This window comes from Lepidochelys olivacea (assembly GCF_965140295.1).
Source record: "Lepidochelys olivacea isolate rLepOli2 genome assembly, chromosome: 6".
NCBI lineage: Eukaryota > Metazoa > Chordata > Testudines > Cheloniidae > Lepidochelys > Lepidochelys olivacea.
Window position 1 is genome coordinate 66,355,646 of NC_140416.1, and position 26,063 is coordinate 66,381,708.

At 41.4% G+C, this 26,063-nt stretch overlaps 1 protein-coding gene across 1 annotated transcript in view; it reads left to right on the plus strand.

The window, feature by feature from the left end:
• EHD4 (EH domain containing 4) overlaps window positions 1-26,063 on the plus strand; it is a 60,138-nt gene that overhangs the window by 17,885 nt on the left and 16,190 nt on the right. Inside the window, exons 3-4 of the mRNA XM_084632741.1 lie at window positions 9,066-9,163; window positions 22,635-23,047. Coding sequence (XP_084488867.1) covers window positions 9,066-9,163; window positions 22,635-23,047 — 511 coding nt within the window. The remainder of the gene's footprint in view (window positions 1-9,065; window positions 9,164-22,634; window positions 23,048-26,063) is intronic.

The window sequence follows — 26,063 nt, forward strand, 5'->3', positions numbered from 1 at the left end:
CCATTACTGTTGCACGCAGACCCACAACTAGCCCCTGTTGATTCAGATCCCCCCCCCCCCCCCGCTCCCAGATCCCCCGCTGAGCCACCCGCACCCAGATTGCCCCACACAGAATCCTCTCAACCCACACCTGGACCTCCCCCACTTTAAGCCCCTCCACACTTGAATCCTGCTTTGCTGAGCCTGCATGCCCACACAGAGGGGCAGGGCCCTGGGGTGTTTCTGGGGCAGGCCAGGTCCTCGCGCTGTGTCAGGGTTGGGTGCAGCTTCACCACTGAGTCCATGTGCCAGGGGTGGGGAAGTGGCACAGATCTCCCACCTCTGTGCAGCCAGCCAGTGGCCCGTGCTCCTCAATGCATGCTGGAGCCGCCACATTTATTTGACAAATAAAATTTGCAAAATTTTAAATTTTTTGGCACAGAACATAGAGTAACATAGACTCTATTCATGTATTGGGTCAAATCCCACAACCCCTGCTGAGTTAAAACTCCCAGTGACTTCAGTGAACAGAGTAAGCACTTCATGAACCAGCCTTCTTTTGTTTTCCTGCTGTACTTGGTGGTGGCTTGAAGAGGAAGCCAGGACCTGTAAGACAAGTTAAGTTAAATTGGTTCCCTTCTAACACGAGTGCTTCCTGTTCTGCTGATAAACTCTAGCTTGTGCTTTAGCAGAGCTGTTAGAGTGCAGTGTTTTCTCATGTTGCTTTTATTCATGGAAGAAAGCCTGTGTGTGCTTGAAGCCAGGCAGCCTGTCGGTTTGCTAAGAAATGAATTTATGTAAATAACTACGGCAGCTCTCTGGGCAGCTGCAGTTAAGTTTTTTTTTAAATGTATTTTTGTAGCAAATACTCCTTGCTATTGTGACCAAAGCTCTGGTCTCCGCTGCATATTCCTCTGTTCTTTCTCCACAAGAGAGTGTAGTACTGTTCTGTATACCAAGCAATCCATGAAAGCCATGTATATGAGAAGTATGTAGTAAACAGTACTTATACAATACACTACTGATTAAACAGACACATAGTAATAGTGAACATTTGTGAACTGTCTCAGCCCCTGAGTTCCCCAAAGGAAGGCTGTGTTTCTGGCTGAAAAGAAAACGTATCAGACATGGTTACTGACTAAATTATTAAAATAAACGCACTGTTTCGGTGCAAGATATCTACTGCAATGCGATTATAAACCAGCAACCTTCGCCTCCCTGATACTTACAAGCTCCCCGTCAGCATGTCCAAAATTGCTGCAAAAAATTATCATTCACGTGTTATTCTGACCACGTTTCAAATCCCTCAACTGCCTCCACTTACCCTATCATAGAATCATAGAATAACAGAGTTGGAAGGGACCTCTGGAGGCCATCTAGTCCAACCCCCTGCCCAGAGCAGGACCAATCCCAACTAAATCATCCCAGCCAGGGCTTTGTCAAGCCTGACCTTAAAAACTTCTAAGGAAGGGGATTCCACCACCACTCTAGGTAACGCATTCCAGTGTTTTACCACCCTCCTAGTGAAAAAGTTTTTCCTAATATCCAACCTAAACCTCCGCCACTGCAACTTGAGACCATTACTCCTTGTCCTGTCATCTGCTATCACTGAGAATAGTCTAGATCCATCCTCTTTGGATCCACCTTTCAAGTAGTTAAAAGCAGCTATCAAATCCCCCCTCATTCTTCTCTTCCGTAGACTAAACAATCTCAGTTCCCTCAGCCTCTCCTCATAACTCATGTGTTCCAGTCCCCTAATCATTTTTGTTGCCCTCCACGGGACTCTCTCCAATTTTTCCACATCCTTCTTGTAGTGTGGGGCCCAAAACTGGACACAGTACTCCAGATGAGGCCTCACCAATGTCGAATAGAGGGGGAACGATCACGTCCCTCGATCTGCTGGCAATGCCCCTACTTATACACCCCAAAATGCCATTGGACTTCTTGGCAACAAGGACACACTGTTGACTCATATCCAGCTTCTCATCCTCCCCTAGGTCCTTCTCTGCAGAACTGCTGCCTACCCATTCGGTCCCTAGTCTGTAGCGGTGCCTTGGATTCTTCCGTCCTAAGTGCAGGACTCTGCACTTGTCCTTGTTGAACCTCATCAGATTTCTTTTGGCCCAATCCTCCAATTTGTCTAGGTCCCTCTGTATCCTATCCCTACCCTCCAGCGTATCTACCACTCCTCCCAGTTTAGTGTCATTAGAAAACTTGCTGAGGGTGCAATCCACACCATCCTCCAGATCATTAATGAACATATTGAACAAAACTGGCCCCAGGACCGACCCTTGGGGCACTCCACTTGATACCGGCTGCCAACTAGACATGGAGCCATTGATCACTACCCGTTGAGCCCGACAATCTAGCCAACTTTCTACCCACCTTGTAGTGCATCCATCCAGCCCATACTTCTTTAACTTGCTGACAAGAATACTGTGGGAGACCGTGTCAAAAGCTTTGCTAAAGTCGAGGAATAACACGTCCACTGCTTTCCCTTCATCCACAGAACCAGTTATCTCATCATAGAAGGCAATTAGATTAGTCAGGCATGACTTGCCCTTGGTGAATCCATGCTGACTGTTCCTGATCACTTTCCTTTCCTCTAAGTGCTTCAGAATTGATTCTTTGAGGACCTGCTCCATGATTTTTCCGGGGACTGAGGTGAGGCTGACTGGCCTATAGTTCCCAGGATCCTCCTTCTTCCCTTTTTTAAAGATGGGCAGTACATTAGGTTTTTTCCAGTCATCCAGGACCTCCCCCAACCGCCATGAGTTTTCAAAGATAATGGCCAATGGCTCTGCAATCACATCCGCCAACTCCTTTAGCACTCTCGGATGCAACGCATCCGGCCCCATGGACTTGTGCACGTCCAGCTTTTCTAACTAGTCCCGAACCACTTCTTTCTCCACAGAGGGCTGGCTACCTCCTCCCCATGCTGTGCTGCCCAGTGCAGTAGCCTGGGAGCTGACCTTGTTCGTGAAGACAGAGGCAAAAAAAGCATTGAGTACCTTAGCTTTTTCCACATCCTCTGTCACTAGGTTGCCTCCCTCATTTAGTAAGGGGCCCACACTTTCCTTGGATTTCTTCTTGTTGCTAACATACCTGAAGAAACCCTTCTTGTTACTCTTAACATCCCTCGCTAGCTGCAACTCCAGGTGTGATTTAGCCTTCCTGATTCCATTCCTACATGCCCGAGCAATATTTATATACTCATCCCTGGTCATTTGTCCAATCTTCCACTTCTTGTAAGCCTCTTTTTTGTGTTTAAGATCAGCAAGGATTTCACTGTTAAGCCAAGCTGGTCGCCTGCCATATTTACTATTCTTTCTACGCATTGGGATGGTTTGTCCCTGTAACCTCAATAAGGATTCTTTAAAATACAGCCAGCTCTCCTGGACTCCTTTCCCCCTCATGTTGTTCTCCCAGGGGATCTTGCCCATCAGTTCCCTGAGGGAGTCAAAGTCTGCTTTTCTGAAGTCCAGGGTCCGTATTCTGCTGCTTTCCTTTCTTCCTTGTGTCAGGATCCTGAACTCGACCATCTTATGGTCACTGCCTCCCAAGTTCCCATCCACTTTTGCTTCCCCTACTAATTCTTCCCGGTTTGTGAGCAGCAGGTCAAGAAGAGCTCCGCCCCTAGTTGGTTCCTCCAACACTTGCACCAGGAAATTGTCCCCTGCAGTTTCCAAAAACTTCCTGGATTGTGTGTGCACCGCTGTATTGCTCTCCCAGCAGATATCAGGGTGATTGAAGTCGCCCATGAGAACCAGGGCGTGTGATCTAGTAGCTTCTGCGACTTGCCGGAAGAAAGCCTCGTCTACCTCATCCCCCTGGTCCGGTGGTCTATAGCAGACTCCCACCACGACATCACCCTTGTTGCTCAGGCTTCTAAACTTAATCCAGAGACACTCAGGTTTTTCTGCAGTTTCATACTTGAGCTCTGAGCAGTCATACTGCTCCCTTACATACAGTGCAACTCCCCCACCTTTTCTGGCCTCCCTGTCCTTTCTGAACAGTTTATACCCATCCATGATAGTACTCCAGTCATGCGAGTTATCCCACCAAGTCTCCGTTATTCCAATCACATCATAATTCCCTGACTTTGCCAGGACCTCCAGTTCTCCCTCCTTGTTTCCCAGGCTTTATTCATTTGTATATAGGCACTTGAGATAACCCGCTGATCGCCCCTTGTTCTTAGTTTGAGGCAGGAGCCCTCCCCTCTCACACGCTCCTGCTCGTGCTTCCTCCCGGTATCCCGCTTCCCCACTTACCTCAGGACTTTGGTCTCCTTCTCCCGGTGAACCTAGTTTAAAGCCCTCCTCACTAGGTTAGCCAGCCTGCTCGCGAAGATGCTCTTCCCTCTCTTCGTAAGATGGAGCCCGTCTCTGCCTAGCACTCCTCCTTCTTGGAACACCATCCCATGGTTGAAGAATCCAAAGCCTTCTCTCCGACACCACCTGCGTAGCCTTTCATTGACTTCCACGATTCGACGATCCCTACCCTGGCCTTTTCCTTCCACAGGGAGGATGGACGAGAACACCACTTGCGCCTCATACTCCTTTATCCTCCTTCCCAGAGCCACGTAGTTTAAACTATCGAGTTTAAACTTCTTAAATTTGCATTCAAGGACTTGTGTAACTTCCACCTTCCCTGTATCTCAGATCTTGTTACTTATTTTCCTTCCCTCATCCCCTTTGCATTACTGGTATTGACAGTCTTGGCATCCCATTTTATTATTTTTCTCTTTCTATCTTTTTGGGCCTTGCTCTGCTGCTCCCTTTGGTTGGAACAGCCTTCCAATCCCAATACTCCAGGACCCCTTGTGACCCGGATTGCCTGGGGTAGCCCTCACTGAAAATGTCAATGTCAGTGCAGACTGCAAAAAGAACAGATTCTCCCAAAACTGGTGCTTAACACTGAAGTTGCAAACTATACTCCTGATCCCTTACACTGGTTATCAAGAAGCAGAAGAAAAGAAATCACACAGCCCCCTTTATTGCATTCCAGTTCTCTGGCTCCCAATTGGTGCAGAGGTCCAGTAAAGTGAGAAGTTATTTAAAAACTCTGCTCACTTATACAAAATGTTCTGACCCCAAAGGCCAGCCACATTGCCAGGTCAATAGTAGTTTGGATGTTATCCAAAATACCATGCCAGCCAATCTTTTAGTCTCTAAAACTAAAGGTTTATTATAACGAAAAAAGAAGGAACAAAAAGAGAGTTTTTAAACGGTAAAGCATTTTACATACATGCAAAGACTTCAAAGTCCATGTATCAGGTTGTTAGCAGTATTGGTGAGTCACTGGCTTGAAAGTCCCTCTGGAATGCATCCACAGCTTGGATGGGTCATTCAGTCCTTTGTTCAGAACTTCAGTTTCAGTGGTGCCCAGCAGGAGAGTGAATTTGTGTGGGGGGGTGGAGGGTGAGAAAACCTGGATTTGTGCTGGAAATGGCCCAACCTGATGATCACTTTAGATAAGCTATTACCAGCAGGAGAGTGGGGTGGGAGGAGGTATTGTTTCATATTCTCTGTGTGTATATAAAGTCTGCTGCAGTTTCCACGGTATGCATCCGATGAAGTGAGCTGTAGCTCACGAAAGCTCATGCTCAAATAAATTGGTTAGTCTCTAAGGTGCCACAAGTACTCCTTTTCTTCATGTGATTATGTAGGCAAAAGGCTATGTGGTGATGCATACAGTGTACACCAGAAGGCAGAGTTAAGGATGTAAGTGCAACCTTAATTTACTTTTTTTAAAAAACAAGTTTTGATTGCTGCTTTGAGCAGCCTTGATGTTCTCAGCATAGTTTTACATATGGATTATTCAATAAAATTGAATGTAGCTTTCTGCCAGTAAAGTAAAACTTAGTTTTCAGTTTCAGATACTGCAACTGCTTTTTAGGCAGACTTTCTAAAATTGTTGCAATCCAAAATAATTATAAATTTGGTTCACTTCTGATTTCCAGACCAATGTACATCAGCTTCAGTTTTCACCAAGTCCGTTCTTGCTAAGGGCCACTGCTCTACTTGTACGCAAAGGAGATGCATTCAAATCAGGAATGGCATGAAATGGAAGATGGTATATGTTGGTAAATTGATCTTTGTAGCATGACACTTATTTGCTCCTTCTTGATTTATTATCTTTTGAGAGGGTGGGCAAGTGTTCTGGAAACATACAAGTCCATCTACAAGACTTTTTCTGCAATATACCCAAGGTTTCTTGTTTATTCTGTTCTGATGAAGACGTCTCACTTGCAGTGATAATCTGATATCACTGCTTGTACTTGTGTTTCTATACTTGTATATTTAATTTCAAATGTGGAAAATGTGGAATGAAAATCCTATATATGGTGCTAATGGGGAGGAAACTTTCATTATTGGACTTATGGCACTGCAACACTGTATTTACAACAACTTTGTAAACCTGTTTTTTAGTGCATGTCTGTTTGCTCCTGAACAGTTAAGTACAAAAGCAAGGTGTGTATGAGACAAATGTGCTTTGAAACTTATCTCAGAACTAGGATTTATTGCATTTCAGGTGCATAGCATAGCTTTTTCTTAAAACTTGTCATAAAAAGCAGTTTAAAATGATCACGCCGATATAGTTACATTTACCGTTTGAAACTTTTATATGAAATATTAGTCTGACCTACCCTTTGTGGAAATATTTTTGTAACCTGGCTCCACTTTGCCTTCAGGTCATGGACTAATCTAGAAACTGCAGCCAGCCATTTCTAACTTCAATTTGTACTCCTGTTTTTCACTCCTTTTCTAACTTGTCCTCTTCTGTACCCTATTAATGCTTCTTGTGTGATTTGCAGAGCTATCCCCACGTCTAACTATAGCTCTTGTTTGGCCTGTACAACCTGTCACTGCTTTTATGTAATTTGGCTTGTGGACAAATTTGAACATTGTAGCATTGTTCAGCTGAAATAAAGGTTCTTCTTTCTCATAAGATGTATGCTGAATTTTCTAGTTGATACTAAACAGCTGCCAGGCTTTCTACAGAAAGATGAGATAGCGTGAAAGTACGTGGATTAAGAAAAAATTCAGTCTCTACAATATTTCTAATAAAAGAAGGTGTTTTCACCTTGTATATATTGCCCATTGCTCTCCTTTTGTCCTCGTGATCATCTAGTTTATATTCTAGGGTTCAAATCTTGCATCTGATATTTTATATAGTTTATATTTTTGTATTTCCTTGATTATTGATGCCTGTTTAGTGTTCTTCCTCAGAATCCGGTCAGTTTTGTGCTTTTTGGTGCATTGTTTCCTTTATTATCTCTGCTGTTGGAAGTGAAGGACAAAGTTTTTTTTTTAATAGCAGTGTCTCACTGACCTTTCAAAAGCAGCACGTAAACTTGCAAAACCTTTACTTAAATATATAAGGCTACTTTGATGTTTGCAGCATTTTCTATATTTAGTACTCCTTTGTATTCTCTATAGTAATTATAGGAGATACTGAGATAATGTTGTTTACTTAACATGTGCTTTTGGAAAGTCAAGGTGGTTGTGTCTTTCTGAATCAGAAGGAATGACAGACAGGTATAACAGAGTTTGGTTTCCTGAGCAATGCCTTTTAATGGATAAAAGCAAGGAGTTTCTCTGTGCATTCTCTCCAATATCATTACTTCCAGAGGTCACCTGGAAAATAAGACAAGGCTTGAGTTTTGTTGATAGCTTCTAACTGGGTCCCTCCAATTCTCCTGGATCTTCCAGATCTTCTATCTTAGAAGCAGGAGCATATTCTCCATCTGGAGTTGAAATTTCTGCAGTTGGCTGCGTGGACCATACTATACTAACACATTTTGACTTTGATTGCGGTATGTTTTGTTAGGGAGGCATGAATTCCACACAGTACAGTACAGAACATACAGAGCATATCCGCTTCTTTATCTATTTGAAGATCTTCCTTCTTCAGACATCTACTATCAGAAGCACCACTGTCTTGGGACTTGCCAAGTTGAGGGCACTACTTGCCAAGTTGAGGGCATTACCATTTAAATTTTGGGAGAATGGCCACTGTGCTGTCTCTGAAGACCCTATTACTGATATCATTAATGTCAGCCGTGAGATCCAAGACCTATTGGCTGATTCTCCTTACAGTGTTCCATAAGGATAAGATGTTCCTACTCACCTGCTAAATTTCTGTCTAAATAAACAGAGCTCTGAAGGTGATTTTTTTCCCCTCCATTTGAAACAATTAGCCTGTCTGTATTTTATTCCCCTATATTACACATTTTACCAGAAGGGGATAGGCTTCACTCTCCAGTTGTTGATAGGGCCCTGAGCTACTATCTAGATAAGGCAAGTCTTGTGCAAGTCTCCTAGGCTGCTATTGACATACAGGGATAGCTTTTCCATTGAGATTTATCAGCACTTGAAAAGTGTCAAAGAGGCTCATATTTTACATAGAAGCCTGTTACGAACTTGCAGATGATATAGTACCTAAAGGCCTTCAGCTATGTTTTTCCAGGTCAGAAGCACCCTGCCTGAGCACTTTGTATCACAGTGTTGTGTAAGGCTGGTCTTTGGAGTTCTGTGTGTATGTTTAAGCAGGACTACTCTCTTGATTTGACAGTTTATTACAGATCTGCTGTCTCTATAGCTTTCTACATGCCTTCCTCAGATTTTGAGTGTGTCTGGGATTTTTACTAAATGCAAAGGAACTGGGGCCATAGCTGTATCTATGCAGTAACTTCGCACCCGGCATTTGGTTTCTTGCCATGGCAAGTGTGTGACCCATCATTGCCATCCCTCATGATTTTATCAAGTGTTTCATTATCCGTGGTATTTTTAGTAAAATGAAAGTTTCTGGCTCTGATTGCTGCAGAAAAAAAGCTTTAAAATGTGAATGAAGTGTTCCTTCAGAAACTCAAAGGCAAATAAAAAGGAACACCAAAAGTATTATTTTTTAAAATCTCATGATTGAACATTTGTGGTAGGCAGTACAGTGACCCCAGTGTTCGCTGCTTTACAAAGAGGTCCACCTTTGTTAAGGGTACATGCACTCAAGAGAGGGGATTTCTACAAGCAATCTAACCAAGAACTAGAGCTGCTGTAAATAACTTCTTTCCTCCTTCCCTGCAGGTTCATGTGTGCTCAGTTACCTAATGAGGTTCTGAAGAGCATCAGCATCATTGATAGTCCCGGCATTCTTTCAGGAGAGAAACAGCGCATCCGTAGAGGTGAGTTGAAGCAGTCAAAGTAATGAACACCTCTAGCGACCTGTTCTGCTGTACTGGGAAATTGGTCCCACTAATCTTAAGGGCCTGCTCCAGTAGCTTGGAAATGGTGAAATTCCACTGTGATGTGGGAGACCTGTGTGTAAATTGTCTCTTTTTGCATCTCTATGCTGAACAAATATTACAAAGTCTGTTGCAATCAATGTTTTGAGGTTAGCTGTAGAGATTGGGATCAATGTTCTATTCATGTTGAGTGGTGCAGGGGCTTTTGTTGTTGTGCTGAAATACACCAAAACACTTTAATTAAAAAAAAAAGAAAAGAAACATTTTGTTTAATTTTCCGAGTCCATCAAACACAATCCCTCAATATATATAAAACTAAAGAAACAATCAACAAGAAACTTCAAGTAGTTTAACATCACACTGAATATTTGCTAAAATTGATGATATTTCTATTGAGCATGCAAACCACAACATTTTTCAAAGGCTTATAACTTGCCCAAATTTGGGTGGATTTTCAGAAGAATAGTAAATGAGTGTTGTAGTTCCAGATATTGATTACATTTAATAGTGTGAATAATGTAAATTATAAATATGTGGTTTATAATTATAGGCGAGGCTGATAGCACCGTCTGTTTTTAACCAACTCCCCTGATACTTGTTACCATATTTTTCAGTTGCTTACCACTTTGCCAAACCTAAACAAGCTGGAATTTTCCATGCTTGATGTCTACCTCAGACTGAATTATTTTGGAAAATTTCAACCAAATGATTTAGCTATTTCGGAGAATAAAGCGAGGAAAAGATAGGTTTCTTTGCCCATGTTAAAAATTTGAGAGCTTTTCTCTGAAATGCTCTATCACTTCCATGTTTTGGACCTGGCACTTGAAATTTGGCAGGGAGGCTGGCTTTTGTGTCAGGGATGCCTCTGTGAAACGGCTTTTGCTGCCCCTATGAAAATTCCACCTAAATTTGGCCAAGTTATAAGTTATTTGAAAAATTGTAGTTTGCACATGCTCAATAGAGACTTCATCGATTTTTAGCAACTAAAATCTCTGAAGATTTTTGTTCTCACGCCTCTTACATCTTCTAGTGCTGACCAGACTGAGCATTCACCATCCCAGCAGAGTGATTGAGCATGCTTCATCCCCTCACAGCTCCTAGAACTGACTATATTGCGCTTGCACCATCCCCACACAGCGACTGAGCATATTCCCTCCAGCCCAGGGCTCCAGGGGTGAAACCAGGCTTTACCAGTAATGGCTGCTGTGGGGTGGGGGGGAGATAATTCACTGGAACTGGCAGCAGAAAGTATGTCTCCCCTGTGGTCTCAATGACACTCCTGTCAGTGCTCAGGCAGCTTGGAAGAAGAAGCCATCTGATTAGAATGTGGAGGGGATGGAAAGGAGTAGATTACAAAAAGGAGTCTGGTGAGACAGGGATTGGAGGTAAGGAAAAAACTGGGGCTTGTTGGGCAAGAAGACTGCGAGTCAGGGGGAGGAGAGGCAGGGATTGTGCACTGCAGCAGTGGGGAAAGGTAGTTTAGGAGTGGTTGTGCAAGGAGACTGGTATTGGGAGCCAGGAAAGGACTGGGAGCTGGTGAGGGGAAACAGGAGGGTGGGCCGGGAGTCAGAAGACTGGAGGCAGGGAACACTGAGATATGGCAAGGAGCTGGGATACTGCGGGATGTAGAGTGGCTAAGTCTAGTTGGGTAAAGAGACTAGGATTGAGAGACAGGAAAGGAGAGGAGTCTGAGATAGACTGGACAAGAAGATTGGGACTAGGAACCAGTGTGGAGTGGAACAGGCATGAGAGGAGGGAAGATATGTTTGGTGAGGAGCTGGGGTGCAGAGGGGACTGAAATTGGTTGAGGAGCGTGGGGAGGGTGACTAGGAGTGGAAACCAGTGGGTGGGGAGGGGAGAGACCGATCAAATGAGGAGCCAGGAGTAGGGAACTGGGACTGGCTGGGTAGGAAGATTAGGGACAAGGAGTTGGAGTGGGAGGGGGAGATCTTGGACTGGTGAGGAGACTGGGACTGGGCTGAGAAGCCTGAGCAGTGGGGACTGGGATTGGGTAGGCAAGAAGAATTGGACTTGTACAAGGAGTGGGGAAGAGACAGGATTGGGACAGATGAAACCCCCTGGCAAAATTTCTTATCCCCCTCTAGTCTAGAGAAGATACTTCATTAGCTCAAGTGTCAGAGGTCTGCGCAATTAAACTAAAGGTTCCAACTTTGCTCATGACCCATGTTTGTGTCAGTACGATGCCACATGATGGAATTTGTTTTTTCAGTTTGCTTTTTTAAAAACCTCAGAAATGACATACAAAAAACTTACATTAAAAGAATATTAAGGTTGCAAAGTTAAGCACTCAAAAGTTAAGAAATGTCATGTGGAAAAGGTAGCATGTGTTCATGTAATTAAAGACTGCATCATAATGCATATGCACAAGGGGTTGGAATTAAAGTTGCACAGGCATTTCCTACGTTTTGAGTGTTTGCCTTTGCCTTTTGTAGTTTATTTGTGTTTCATACTTACATTTATATTGTACTAAGAAGAGTATAACTAGTAAATTCAACTAGCTAATTCACTTAAAATAATCTGCTATTATTAGTAATAAAAAAGTGGAAATGGAGAATTAATACCTGTCCTTTGTTGTTCCTCTTTTCGTGGAAGCAGATCTTATAGTAGCTATGAGATGAACTACTAAGTCAATATGGTAGAGGACTGTTGATATTACATCCTGCCAAGTTCCTGTCATCTCTATTCTGACAGAGATTCTCAGCCATATTGACACAATATAGTCTACATTAACAAGAGGTATCTCTGACTCCTATGAAGCCAACATGTCTATTCATCAGCACATATTGGCTAGTACTGCAAGCTCCCAAATGTTATTTTCAGATATTTTATTATGATATATGCATTGTAGTTGAAAGGGAGCAAACTAAAGTTGTACAAAAAATTAGACCATGGCTTTTTAATACAGCTTGTAGGAGACCTGTCTACTTTTTCAAAACTACTTAAATAACAAAAAAAACAAACACCCTCCTACAAGTAAGGTGTCGCTCCACTGTCTAAATGATGCTGAAATGTTGGAAATCTAGGATTAGCAAATATTACTGCTATATATTTTGTAGAAGTGAAATAAGAATAGCAAACTCAAAAACTAAACAGAATAAATTTCTGCAAAGACCAAACGTAGACTTAACATGCCATTCTGGGCAGTGAATAGTCAGATTTGTTTCTGGTAAATATCTTCATCCATGTCGTCACTGGTTTATGATTCTTAAATATGGTAGAAAAAAGCTGTTTTTGAAAGAGGGAAATGAGCAAGAAGTTTGTACAAGTTTTATACTCTATTCTGTAACGCATTGTCTCAAAACTGTTGTAATATCTTATCTGCTAAATCAGTACACTGAGTGTCACTGGAACATCCTGCATTTTCACTCCCTGTTCTCTCATAGATGGATTTTGTGTGTGTGTATTAAATGTGACCAAAGTGCCAGTTGTAAATGGCAGCTCTAAGGTACTTTTGTTGTTCATTGAACATAGAGAAGGAAGAACTCTGACATGTAAAGCTCTTCGTGTATTTAAAAATAATTATCTCTTCCTTAATAATATGAATTACATTGTGATTTCTTGAGGGTAGCCTAATATTTGATAACCATAGAAATAGAAGTATAGTTTCTAGTGCACATGGCACTGACAGAGAAGATAGATTTCTGTTCCTAAATTTTAAATAACTTAGTGCAGAAAATGTTAACTTTGTGTCCTTACATAGGTCAGCTATTTTTTCGGTCTTGCTAGAATGTGGCTCTGCTGAACACTAGTTAGCTTTAGCCAGTTTAGTTGTAGTGTGAACAGGGTTTTGTTCTACAGCAAACCTCCCATGTAAATTCATCCCAAGATTGGCAGATCATCTACTTTCGAACAAGGAATCAAGAATTGGGATTTTGGTGTAGATGCACACGCCAACAAATTCAGGTGTGTACAAATGAGTAAATAGTCCTTTTATATGCTTGTATGGTTGTGCAAATACACTGTGCTCACCCACATGTATTTGAAGTACTGAATGTTCAGATACATGCCCCACTGTCTGACATAATGACTGCTCAATCAGTGCAAATACAGCTGCTGTTGGGTCTACTTTGAGTATTGTATTGTCAAACATTTATATAAACAATGGGTTTTGTGGAGAACAGACCTGTAATTCAGTGCAGTGCAAAGCCTCTCTAAGCTGCTTCTTGAAGGAGAAGTATGAACAATAAATTATTTTCACAATAAGGTTAACTTAACACATTTTAAACCATATAAACTTGTTGAATGATTTTCTAAATTAGATGTGTACTATTGTGAATGGTATTTAAGATTCCAGATTACTCATGAACTTGTATCTAAAATGTCTTAACAAACAGAGTACACCTTGTAGAAAATGGAGACTGGCCTCTGGCAATGACATTTAAGTTGTAGTCTCCCAGGGCACGAGTCTAACATTTTTTCTCTCCAATAGTTAGTGAAAGTTTATTTGGTACACTAGCTGTGTGAGAGTTAAAGCTACTGAGAGTGGCTTTATGCTTGACCCTGGCTTTGTAAAAAAGGTTGCATTTTAAAACCATTAGGAGTTACCCTCTCCACTAGCAAAAGTAAGCCCTTCCCATGCTGATATCATCTGAGCAGAAAGCACTCACTGCAATGTAAGCCCAGGCTTAGCAGAATTCGAGTTAGCAGACCCTGGGTTTGTTAACCTAGGGCTTGAGCGTCTGCACTCATTTGTAATCCCCGGTTAGAACTTCTTGAATCCTGGGGTCTCACCCTGGAGCTCCAGCATCTACACTGCACTATGTATTCTTATTCCTTCATAACTAAGTCCTACCCTGATTCCAGGGGACTGGCTAAGATGACGTACTGAGGTCCCTTCTAATCCTACACTTCCATGATTCTATGCAGGCCCAAGTTTAACCACCCACTTCCTAGCACCCTTCCAAAATGTGGCCGCTCTAGCCCTTTGTTCATGGTGCAGTGTGGGAAAACTTGTAAGCCCACCAAATTGGCTCTGTAGATGACAAAGGAAGTTGGACTGTGGAATACTTAGTGTTGTCAGACTCCCAGAGGACAAGCCCAGTGAGTCTCTGTCTATACTGCAAAGCAATAGGGTCCCTTGTGGGGTTCTGGGATCCTGGGTCTGAGCCCTGGATTAGTATGATTTGTGTCTACTCAGAAGAGGGGTAAGGCTTGAGTGTGAGCCCTGGGCCTAGGCTGCATTGTAGACATACCCTTTATTTCTACCATAGTAGCAGCAGGAGGCAGCCAAGCCGCTAAGATCTACAGAGGAGAACTAGCAGTGGACCCTTTAGACAATCTAGGGATGGAAAGGGACAGAACTGTGCATCCCCAATACCCAAAGACCAGCACTGATTGAAGAAAATTGCTACTAGGACAGAAATCCATGTTCTAATCCATCCTACACCCTCATCCTGTGAATATCAGCTAGCAGTGGCAGAGGAAGGCCATACTGGAGGGCTGGGTGGGGCTGGGGGTGGGGAGGTGCTATCAGAGCAGGGGATTCTTCATCCCTGGAGCTAGGAGAGACACAGGAACCTGTGGTCCCTTCCCGTGTGGTTAATGGGAAATATAAAAGGGACCATCTCCACTGCACGCAGGTAGGATGGATATATATATATATGGGACCATCTCCAATGCATGCAGCAACACTCATAGGAGAGGGGAACAAGGAGGATCACATCACAAGTAGCTGGTTTCTATTAGCAGTAAAACTGCCGTTCTCCTCCTTCAGAGATGGGAATTGTCCCATGCTCTCCTGCAACACCTTGATTCATTCTTGCGGGTTAGGAGTGTTTGTTCTTGCCCCTTCATTCTTGTTGAAATTATTATTTATCCAGGGTATTACCACAACTCTAATTTAGCCATAAATTCCTCTATTAAATCCAGAGGCTGAATGGTATTCATGCAGTTGCTCTAAACAGGCCTAAAAAGCCTAAATAATAAGCAATTTACCATATCCAAACAGTAACAAAACATTTATAACCATTTGATCAAGATACCTAGGTGTGCTTAGACCCACGTTGGTTGGCTCCAACTTGATCAGACAGGTACTAGCAATGACCCTTTCAGAGTTTACTTTTTTATACCCCTTACAAACAAGTGATGTCGTTCCTACTTATTGGACCTTAGCTAAGGCCAAACGAACCAATTTCTTATATAGCCAATTAATTACTGCCCTCATAGCCAAATAACCGTGTTTTATTTCTCTTATTTCAGTCCAAACCTTAAATAATATAATACTGATATTTTATCTCAGCAACTGCTTCAAACTAAAATTAGATGCCAGTTCATCTTCTATAGGAACTTCCATTTCCTTTTGTTTCTGAGCTGATTGCTGACTTACTTGTATTTAGTAGTTCACATTCTGTTTGTGTGACAGGAAATCTCCCAGCTCAAAGTGCTGTTTCTTTGGAAGAGTCGCTTTTCTCATTATTTCAAAATTTCATATTTCAATAACTTTTTTAAACTTTCAGTCTCCTTCTACTTTTCCTTTTTTAACCTTTTTTTCTTGCAAAAGCTGGATTTTTTTCCCCATAAGTACTAAATAAATTATATGGGGAAGTACTGCACTGGTGTAGGTTGCTAAGTGAAATTTAGTACCATTTGATGGCTAGTCTGAGCCCTCTATCCACTGTCCACATCATACGACTACCATCATTATTGACACTCACATTGGCAGTCACCTGATTGATTCAATGACATTTCTGAAAGAAAAGTTTGGTCACCTGCTGACAACTTGGTGAGCAGCAGTCTACCTCTCTGGTAATATTTTGTGTGTGTGTGCGCATGGTGGGGAAGGAAATCCATTCTTTGCTTTCAGGGTGTAGAGTGAAAGGTTTCAAGCTTTTTCTATGAAGCAATTGTTGAATGGTTTAACTATTAACTATCAGTTTACATGTGCAAACATAATTGCAAGAAAGACTTGACAAGTATTACTAACTTACTGAGAAAAAGTAAAATTAATCCTGTGGTTGACTGATTAAAATCCAATGTAGAAACTGTATAATTTAAAATGGAAACTATTAAGCTTTCTTCTATATTAATAAACCCACCCAGGTGCCTGCCCCTCAGCATGACTACCTACCCATATACTCTATTAAACGCTTTGGAAAATTCAACCAGTTACCCAAGCTAGAGCAACTGATAACTTTGAAAAGGGACAAAAGTTTACATTTCTCTTTTCAAGGTTAGGTTCTGTGCACTTTTCAAAGCTGGATTTATTTGAAAACACCATTGTCCTACCATTATGAACAAGCAAGATATTCCATAAACTTTATTATGCTATCTAGCCTTTCATTAGACTTGCAGGAGATTTCCAGCAGTATGTGTAAATACATAGCCATGTGATGCTGGGGGGAAGTGTGAATGCTGTGGGCACCTTAACACAGGTGAGACGGTTCTGTGGTAACACAAGGTGTGATGTTTGCCTAGCTATTTCAGACATGTTGTGTTTGTTGTCTACAGGATCTGAAAAGAAAATAAGTGGAAGGGAAGGAAGGAGCTGGGGCACTGGAGAAGCTTCCATTTCAATTACAACAAAACACATTTAGCAGTTCTTCCTGGATTACATAAACAGTTAACCGCTTACATTAATATGAAATGAAGCGGGAGGCATAGTTTTTTAAAAAGAAAAATCTTGGCTGCCTGATACTGTTGAACCATGGGATACATGTAAAATTAGTGTCTTCCCTATGTCTCCAGCAATCTCTGACAATACAATGGCTTTTTTGCTGCTGTAGTGTTCAGAGGTCAATCCTTGATGTTTAACAACTGTAAGAATTAATATGAATGTGGGGGGGGGGAATAGCTTCCAGTGTTGCATGTTCGTTTCACTGGGATTCAGATGGATACTTAAGGCACCAAAGGTTTTAGAAATTGTGTGCAGAGGAGGGAGGCAGAAAATTGGCTATTTTGCACCTTGAGATAATTCCAGCTCTAAAAAATACCCAAACTTCTGTGTCTAGTTCTGCTAAAAACAAAAAAAAAAAAAAAAATTAGATTTGGAGTAAGTGAAAAGATGCAAATGATTGCAATGAATTATAGCATATAATATATAATACAGCATGAGCCACATGATGAAGATCTGGGAGAATGTTATTGATAAGAGACTATGAAGAGGAGTAAAGCTCAGTGATAGTTTGGATTTGTGCCAGACATGTCAACAGTGCATTAAGACGGATTGTGGAAAAATATAGAGAAAAGAGAAAATCCCTACACGTAGTATTCATCAGTCTTGAGAAGACTTATGTCAATCTTCCGAGAGAAGTCAGCTGGTGGTATATGAGAATGAAACAGATACCTGAAGATTATATCAGACTCATCCAGGACATGTACGAGGGTGATGTTATCACTGGGGCCCTACCAAATTCATGGCCATGAAAAACGTATCATAGACCGTGAAATCTGTTCTCCCCCTGTGAAATCTGGTATTTTGTGTGCTTTTACCCATAATTGTAAAGTAATTACCAAACAAGTGTTAACAGGAAAAATGCTGAACCTAGCCCACATTTTAAAAAAGAAATCATTGCAAGAATGTTTAATTGTAAATAGTACTATGTCTTATACAGGGCAGCTCATAAAAAGTTTAATATCTTTAAGGTGATTGAGACCCACAAGCCCTTCAAGCCTAAGTGGCAGAGAGCCCTCTCCCCCCCAGTACAGTAACTGACATCAGGCCTGACACACTCATTTTCCCATTGTTGCCATAATATAGATCTAGGGCCCTACCAAATTCACAGCCATGAAAAATGCATCACTGACTGTGGAATCTGGTCTCCCACCGTGAAATCTGGCCTTTTGTATGCTTTTACACTATACTATACAGATTTCATGGGGGAGACCAGCATTTCTTAAATTGGGAGTCCTGACCAAAAAGGGAGTTGCAAGGTTGTTTTATGGGGGTCGCGGTATTGCCACCTTCACTTCTGCGCTGCCTTCAGATCTGGGCAGCTGGAGAGCGGCAGCTGTTAGACGGGTGCCCAGCTCTGAAGGCAGTGCTCTGCTAGCAGCAGTGCAGAAGTAAGGGTGGCAAAACCATACCATGCCATTCTTATTTCTGTGCTTCTGCTGGCGAGGGCTCTGTTTTCGGAGCTCGGCTCCCGGCCAGCAGCTGCCGCTCTCTAGCTGCCCAGCTCTGAAGGCAGCACCGCTGACAGCAGCAGTGCAGAAGTAAGGGTAGCAGCATCGCTGTGACAGGTTCGGTCATAGAGACCTCCTTGGGACTGTCACCTGATGTGCTGAAATTACCTTTGAGCCCATTTTTCCTGATGGCTTGGGACTCCAGAACCCTGCCTTGTTGAGCCAGACATGCTAGCCTGCTGCAACACAGATCCAGGTCTGAACCACGCCCCCAAAGCTGCAGACTTTAACTGAAAACCACTCACGAGGTTACCCATCTCCAGCACCCAGATGCCCACTTCAAGCACCTGAGGAATAAATGTTCTTGGCTGAGTGGGAACAGGCACCAGGTTTAAGATGGATTCCAGTATTCTGTGACATGGTCACATGTCCTGTGAAACCTTATTCTTCATTCTTCCAGGGCTGGCCCACATGTACCCAGGGAGGTTTGCAAGTAAACAGAGCCATTTAAAACCAATTGTTCTAGCTAATGGTAGCGATTAAGATTCTAAACCATCATCAATGGCTCACACTTTGCATAATTACAATAGTACCTCAGGGAGTTATACTTTATATTTCTAGCTTTAGATACCAGAATGATACATACCTACAAATAGGATGAACACACTCAGTAGATTATAAGCTTTGTAATGATACCTTACAAGAGACCTTTTGCATAAAGCATATTCCAGTTACATTATATTCACATTCATAAGCATATTTCCATATAACATATGGAGTGTAACGTCACAATCGCAACCCCCCTCCCAAACACAATAACCTTGTGACCCCCCACAACTCCTTTTTGGGTCAGGACCCCTACAATTACACCAACTTTAAATTTTGGATTTAAATCGCTGAAATCATGAAATTTACGATTTAAAAAATCCTATGACCGTGAAATTGACCAAAATGGACCATAAATTTGGTAGGGCCCTAGTTATCACAGTTGGAAAGGCAGATGGAGAAACTGAACCGTCTTTAGTAAGAATCAGAGTACATCAAGGCTCAGCACTAAACCCCTTTGTGTTTACATTGGTGTTCAATGCAGTTACAGAAAACATCCAAAGAGTGGCACCATGGCACATGTTTTTTGCAGACGATGTTGTGCTCATGCGGGAGAATAAAGAGGAAGTGCAAGAAGATTTAGAGAGATGGAGATGTATACTTGAAAGAAATGTCATGAAAATTGGCAGAAAAACAGAGTATATGGTCTGTAGAGTTGATGATACCTTGTAGGAAGATAATGGAACTGTAAGTCGAGTAGGGCAGCCATTACCATAGATACAGAAGTTCGAGTACCTAGGTTTGATAGTACAGGATAATGGCGAACTCAGTGACGAACTTATAAGTAGAAAAGGAAAGGCATGGACTAAACGGAGAGACGTGAGGGGAGTGATCTGCAATAGGAGAATGTCTCATTAAAAAGTAAGATCTACAAGATGGTGATTAGGCCAGCACTTTTGTTTGACTGAATGCTGGGCACTGAGGAAGAGACAGGAGCAGATCTTGAATACAGTGGAAATGACAGTGTTAAAATAGATGCTGTAAGTTACAAGATTGAACCATGTTTGGAACACATGAATTAGGGGAAGTGTGAAAGTGGTATCAATTATAGAAAATTTGAGGGAATCCAGGCTTAGATGGTTTGAGCATGTGAAAAGAAGACCAGAAGAATATATAAGAAACTGTGTTAAACTTAGAAATGGAAGGTAAGAGAAGGGTTATAAGACCCAAAACAATGGATGTCACACAAAAGTATCTGATTAGATGTGGAGTTTCTGAGGAACTGGTTAAAGACAGACTGTAATTGAATTACGGGATGTGTGCTGCACCTGCACATTGTGACAATGACTGGAGCAAGTGCTGTCTGTGGCCATACTACAATAATTCACATAAAGCAAGATAGTTAATTTGGCCTCCGTGAAACAAGAGATTAAAAAAAAAAAGTGCTAGAAATATTTGGCTGAAATGTTTAACCATGGCTGAGATTTCTAGTATGGTTATACCAAAGTTGTATAGCTGCTAGAGATGGTCAGAAAATGGGTTTATTTACCACAGAAAATGAAAATTATTTTCATTGAAAAAGGGAAAGGTGAAATGTTTTTTTCACCAAAAACTCAAAGTTGACTTTTTCTAGGGAAAGAAACACTTTCCACCAATGTTCATTTAGTTCAGTACTCAGTTTTCTGTTGAAAAACCGTTTTGATGGAAAATTTTCAACCAATCTTTTAACAGGGCTTGGTTCACTTAGTCAACTTTGCAAAACTTAAATTTTATTAAAAATGGCTATTTTAAATTCACTGGTTTGCATCATGTTTGGATTGAAATGCATAACTTAATAATGTTTTTCTTCCAAACTAATAAAAATCCAAATCAAGCTGCTACATGTTTCAGATTAGGGTAGGTGATATATAGTTCATATTTTGGGTAGTTTGGCATTCTGCCTAACGCAGGAGTGGTTCTCCCTCCCCCATCCTAATTTTATCCTTCAGACAGGAAATTCATGTTGCAGATTGAAGTGGTTTGTGTGTTGGTTTTTTCCTCACTTTTTACTATTATTTCTATATTTTTTATAAAGAACACTGATAAGTAATCAAATCTTTTTGGATGAAATGTTATACCTTGGGGTAACAAGAATTATCTTCTGGATTTGTCTTGTTCGTGTTCTTTTTTTCCATTGGCTTTTGTTCTGCTCCTCCTGAACTGACTACTCTTAAGAAAAAACGTAAGAAAAAAGAGACCGAGTAACCAGGAAAGGGATTGGATTTTGTATTCCTTGCTAAGCAATCCGCTTAATGGGAGATGTCGCATTTGCTTTTTTTATTTTATTTTTTTTAACTGTTTAATGAATCTGACATGAATCTGCTTTGAGCTCAGTAAAGATTTCTTAGCATAGTCTTGCCATCTTATTTGGCATGAGTGTGCTGGATTTGTAATGGAGTTAGACTTAAGGGCAAAAATTGGGAAGATTTTAAGTAAAATACTTAGAGCTTCTAGTTTTTGGTTTCATATACTCTGTACTTGTAAAATTTAAGGATTTAATGGTTTAAATAAAAGACTTAAGGCCACCTCTGCCCACTGGTGCAACTGCTATGTGCTTTATGGCAGAATTTGGCACAGAAATGTTTTAATGTATATCTTTGAGTTCCCAGATACTGCCTCTAGCCAATTTCCTATTGGAAGGCATTGGAGGGTTTACTGCTCACAGCAGGCATCTTGGAACCATAGCTGCTAATGATTCAGTAAACTTATTTTTCTTGTGATTTTTTTTTTTTTAAGTTTTTAACAGCTGGCAAACAGCTTCAGCTATGATGTGGATGTGAATTATCTTGACTAAGCAGGCATTATTTCAGGGAGAATGAAATGATTTTAGAATAGGTACTCTCTTCCCTCTTTGTGTTACTTGCTTCGTAGAGATAAGAAATTGGTAATATGGAGAACAGGGGACAATAATAACACAGAGTAAAAGATAAGGACCTTTTGCTTATCTATGCAGAACGGTTATGTAATGCTTGGATGATGTCTGTATTCATAAGTAAATGTAAAAGAAGCATTCAATATTGTAAAATGTCTGAAGGTGTAAAATTAGAGTTTAATGGTGAGCTTCCTACATTGCCAATGATTAAAGGTGAATGCTGTTGGGTGCTGAATTCTGGATTCTGTTCAGGTTTCCTCACCACTATCCTTGAATTCTGACTGTCCTTCAGAGTAATTTTTCATTTTAGAGGATGGACAGGGATGGAAAACTGGCTTCCAGTTCACCTGTTCCTCATATAAGTAAGATGGGTCACTCAGACCAAACTCAGTGCCATTTCACAAATTGATTACTCCTTCTGTAGACTGTGTGTGTCATTCCTGGAGGAGTTCCTGAAGTACTGTTGGTAATATGACAGTGAGTTGGGTTGTTGCGAGGCCATCAACAAGAGTTGTAAACTGTGCAAGCAGACTTTTAAAATAGTTTTTGCTTTAAACTTCCTTTTGTTTTTTGTCCCAGATAGTCTTAAAGATCACCACTCGTTTTTCTTCACTGCAACCCACCCTGTCATTAAAGCTACCATTGGAATGGGTAAAATTCTTGTGACTTGGACTGCTTAGTGGGCTGTGGAGCGTTACAGTGCAGTCCTTCATTCCTAGAGTGTACACAGTCTGCTGCCAGTCTAAGGACTGAGACACTAGGGTTAGGAATTGAGTTTAAACTGCTACTGCTGGGTTATAAGCTGGTCCTTTAAACCATCCTTAATAAAGAATTATCAATTTAGTGACATCCTATGGTATTCTCTCTCTTCAGGCTATGACTTCTGCCAGGTCCTCCAGTGGTTTGCTGAGCGGGTTGACCGCATCATCCTCCTCTTTGATGCCCATAAACTGGATATTTCCGATGAGTTCTCGGAGGCTATTAAATCATTCCGAGGCCACGATGACAAGATTCGAGTGGTGCTGAACAAGGCTGACCAGGTGGACACCCAGCAGTTGATGAGAGTCTATGGTGCACTCATGTGGTCCCTGGGAAAGGTGATTAACACTCCAGAGGTGTTGCGAGTCTACATTGGTTCTTTTTGGGCCCAGCCTCTTCAAAACACAGAGAACCGCAAGCTCTTTGAGGTGGAAGCCCAGGATCTCTTCCGAGACATTCAGAGTCTCCCACAGAAGGCAGCTGTGCGGAAACTCAATGATCTCATCAAGAGGGCAAGACTTGCAAAGGTAAGATAGGAATAGAGCCAACTTTATTTTCAATGACCAATCTTTTCTACGTTTGTTTCATTCATTCTTACTCTCTCCTCTCATGTCTTTCCCTCCCCACCCAGAAACAAGTTGTTTTCTGGAAAATGGATTCAATTAACAAAGTTAAAGGAAAAATTATTGTTAAATTATATGTTGGAGATGAACAGTAATGTGATGAGCCAATCAGTGGACCTTCCGGAAGGCCATAGAAGGAAAAGTACTTTTAGGATGCTACTCTCTCTGCCTTTTGAAGGAGACTTGAAATCTTCTAGGATACCTCCCCTTTCTAATAAGGAGAACTTCATACTACTAACATGACTAAGGAGGGATATGATAGAGCTCTGTAAAATCATGAATAATGTGGAGAAAGTGAATGGGAAGTGTTATTTAACCTTCACATAACACAAGAACTAGGGGTCACCAAATGAAATGAATAGGCAGCAGGTTTAAAACAAACAAAATAAATACTTCTAAACACAATTCACAGTCAACCTGTGGCACTCACTGTCATGGGATTTTGTGAAAGCCAAAACTATAACAGTTCAGAAAAGAATTAGATAGGTTCATGGAGGATAAGTCCATCGATGGCTATTAGTCAAAATAGTGAGGGATGCAACTCTGTGCTGTGGGAGTCCCTAAACTTCCAATGGCTAGAAGCATCTGGCACTACCCACTGTCAGAGACAGGGTACTGGTCTAGATGGACCATTGGTCTGATCCAGTAGGGCCATTCGTATGTACTACCTGGAGCTAATCAACAGCTGCTAAGCAGAGCAGCTGATGACTGAGCAAAACAAGATGCCCCCTTCACCAAAATGCCAAGTGTACCATCTTCACAGCACTTGCGGTTCCTGGACCACAGATCACAGTTGAGACCCAGATACTTACTTCCTCACACTCACACGGCAGCACACAGCACTGGTGCTAGATCATGGCCAACCAACATACTGCCGGTGGGAAGTAACTTCTCCTTAATCAAAATTTATTTTGATTTTTTTTTTATGCCACACACCCCACTTTGGCACTTCACATCTATTAAAAGGAGTACAGTGGAGTTGCATCTTACACGGGGGTTAGGTTCTAAAGTCAGCCCGTAAGGCGAAAATCGCGTATAGTCAAAATGACCCTGTTCGGTGGAAGGTTTGAATAGTGCGTAGAGGCTATGAGCTTTTTCTTGCAACGTGTTGCCATCGATAGGCACATGTTTACGGTTCATGTCTTCCAGCCATAAGTTTAATGCCTTTTTAGTCTTCACTAAAGTCTTATCACTCACCTGGCTTGTCACCTTAGTAGTTATTGGAGCACTTGATGCAACAGCTTGACGAATTTCTCTCTCTCGAATCTTGATGGCACGGATGCTAGATTCGTTGTGGCCACATTTACATGTCACATTGGAGACTGACATACCATCTCTGAATAAGTCCAGCACAGCCAGTTTTTCCTCCAGCGTTGGAACAGATCACTGTTTCTTCGGTTGAGCACCAGATGAAGTAGTTGGCTTGCGTTTAGGGGCCATGTTGTACGAAAAATACGTATCTTTAAACACTAGAATCACACTTAGCATGGCGAGATGCTCATATTGTGAGACGCACGTGGGTACTGAGACTGACTGAGGGAACAGCAGATTCACGTCTCCCATCTCACGCTCACTCTGGAATGGTGGGCAGAATCGCTTGCACTATTTATCTTGTTGTTTTTCTTTTTTTTTGCCAAGCGTGTATAGTTGAATTTGTTTTTAAGTTAAATGCGCGTATGATGCGACTCGGCTGTAATACTGCCATATTGAAACTAAAAAACATTCCTTTACTTAACAGATCTGCCTGTATATTACTGTTGTGCAAGCCAACTCAACAATAAAAGTAATATCCGCAGATTAAACCTTCTGTATTCCCAACCCATCATCTTCCCACATACTCAGCTAAAGGTGGGCTTAGCATCATTTCCAGAAGAAATCCTAGTCTCTGACAGACCAGAGAGGAAGTGAATTCTAAGAGGTCCTTTCAGGGCAAATGCCCTACCAACATTATCCTCTGTTTTAAACTATGGAAAATAGTATTTGCATGTGCTAATTGGGTAACCGCTCCCTGCAGTAGCTACTTGATTTGTGTCCATATATCTAGGCTTGGCAGTATTTGATTTTTATTTAGATTGCCTATTGAAAATGTGTACTTAATTTTTTGTTAGGCCTCTAATTATCCTTCAAACTAGCCTCTTACTTGCAAAGCTCTTAGAATCGTCACCAGATTGCTTGTTTATCATTTTAAAGCTTTCTGATTATTACTTACGCTAATCTTCAAAGTCCCTACTTAATGACACTAGCTTCTGCTGTCCTTTCCTGTCTAGGCCCAACCTGGATAAACTTCAGTTGCTGTGTTTTAAATGGTTTCCTCTAAATATTTCCTTCTCTTCCTTAGTAGACTTCCTTTATTGTATAGTATTAAAATTCCAGATAGAATAGTAGCAAAAGTATTCTGATATTCTATTCTTCTGCAAAGCCCTAGGGAATGTTGACTAATCAGCACCTTTCCTTTTCTAAATTTCAGCAGACAAATAATTTGAAAAAAAATTTTGGTGAAAAATGGAAAGGAAGAAAAATCAAATAACATTGAAGCTATTGCAGAGGAAATTTGCTACTTACTAAATATTTCTGTGACGTACAATGCAGATGATAGTATTTTGGGGTTTGTCTGCATGGGTAAATTATACCTGTGTAGGCTAAGGTGTGATTTTGAACCAGTAGTATAGTTATACTGGTCTAACATCCTGCGTAAACATTCTTATTACAGTATCTGAGGGCCTTTTATCAGTTTGTCTCTTGGGAAACTAAACCAAAGAAAAAGCCACTCTTACACTGGAATAAGAATGTCTGTGTGGAGGGTTTATGCCAATGTACCTGTATGGTTTAATTGACTATACAGTAAAACTTTCCTGTGGAGGCAAGCCCTTAGTGAAATGAGTTTGTGATGTGGAAAATTGGGGACTAGGACTACTGATAT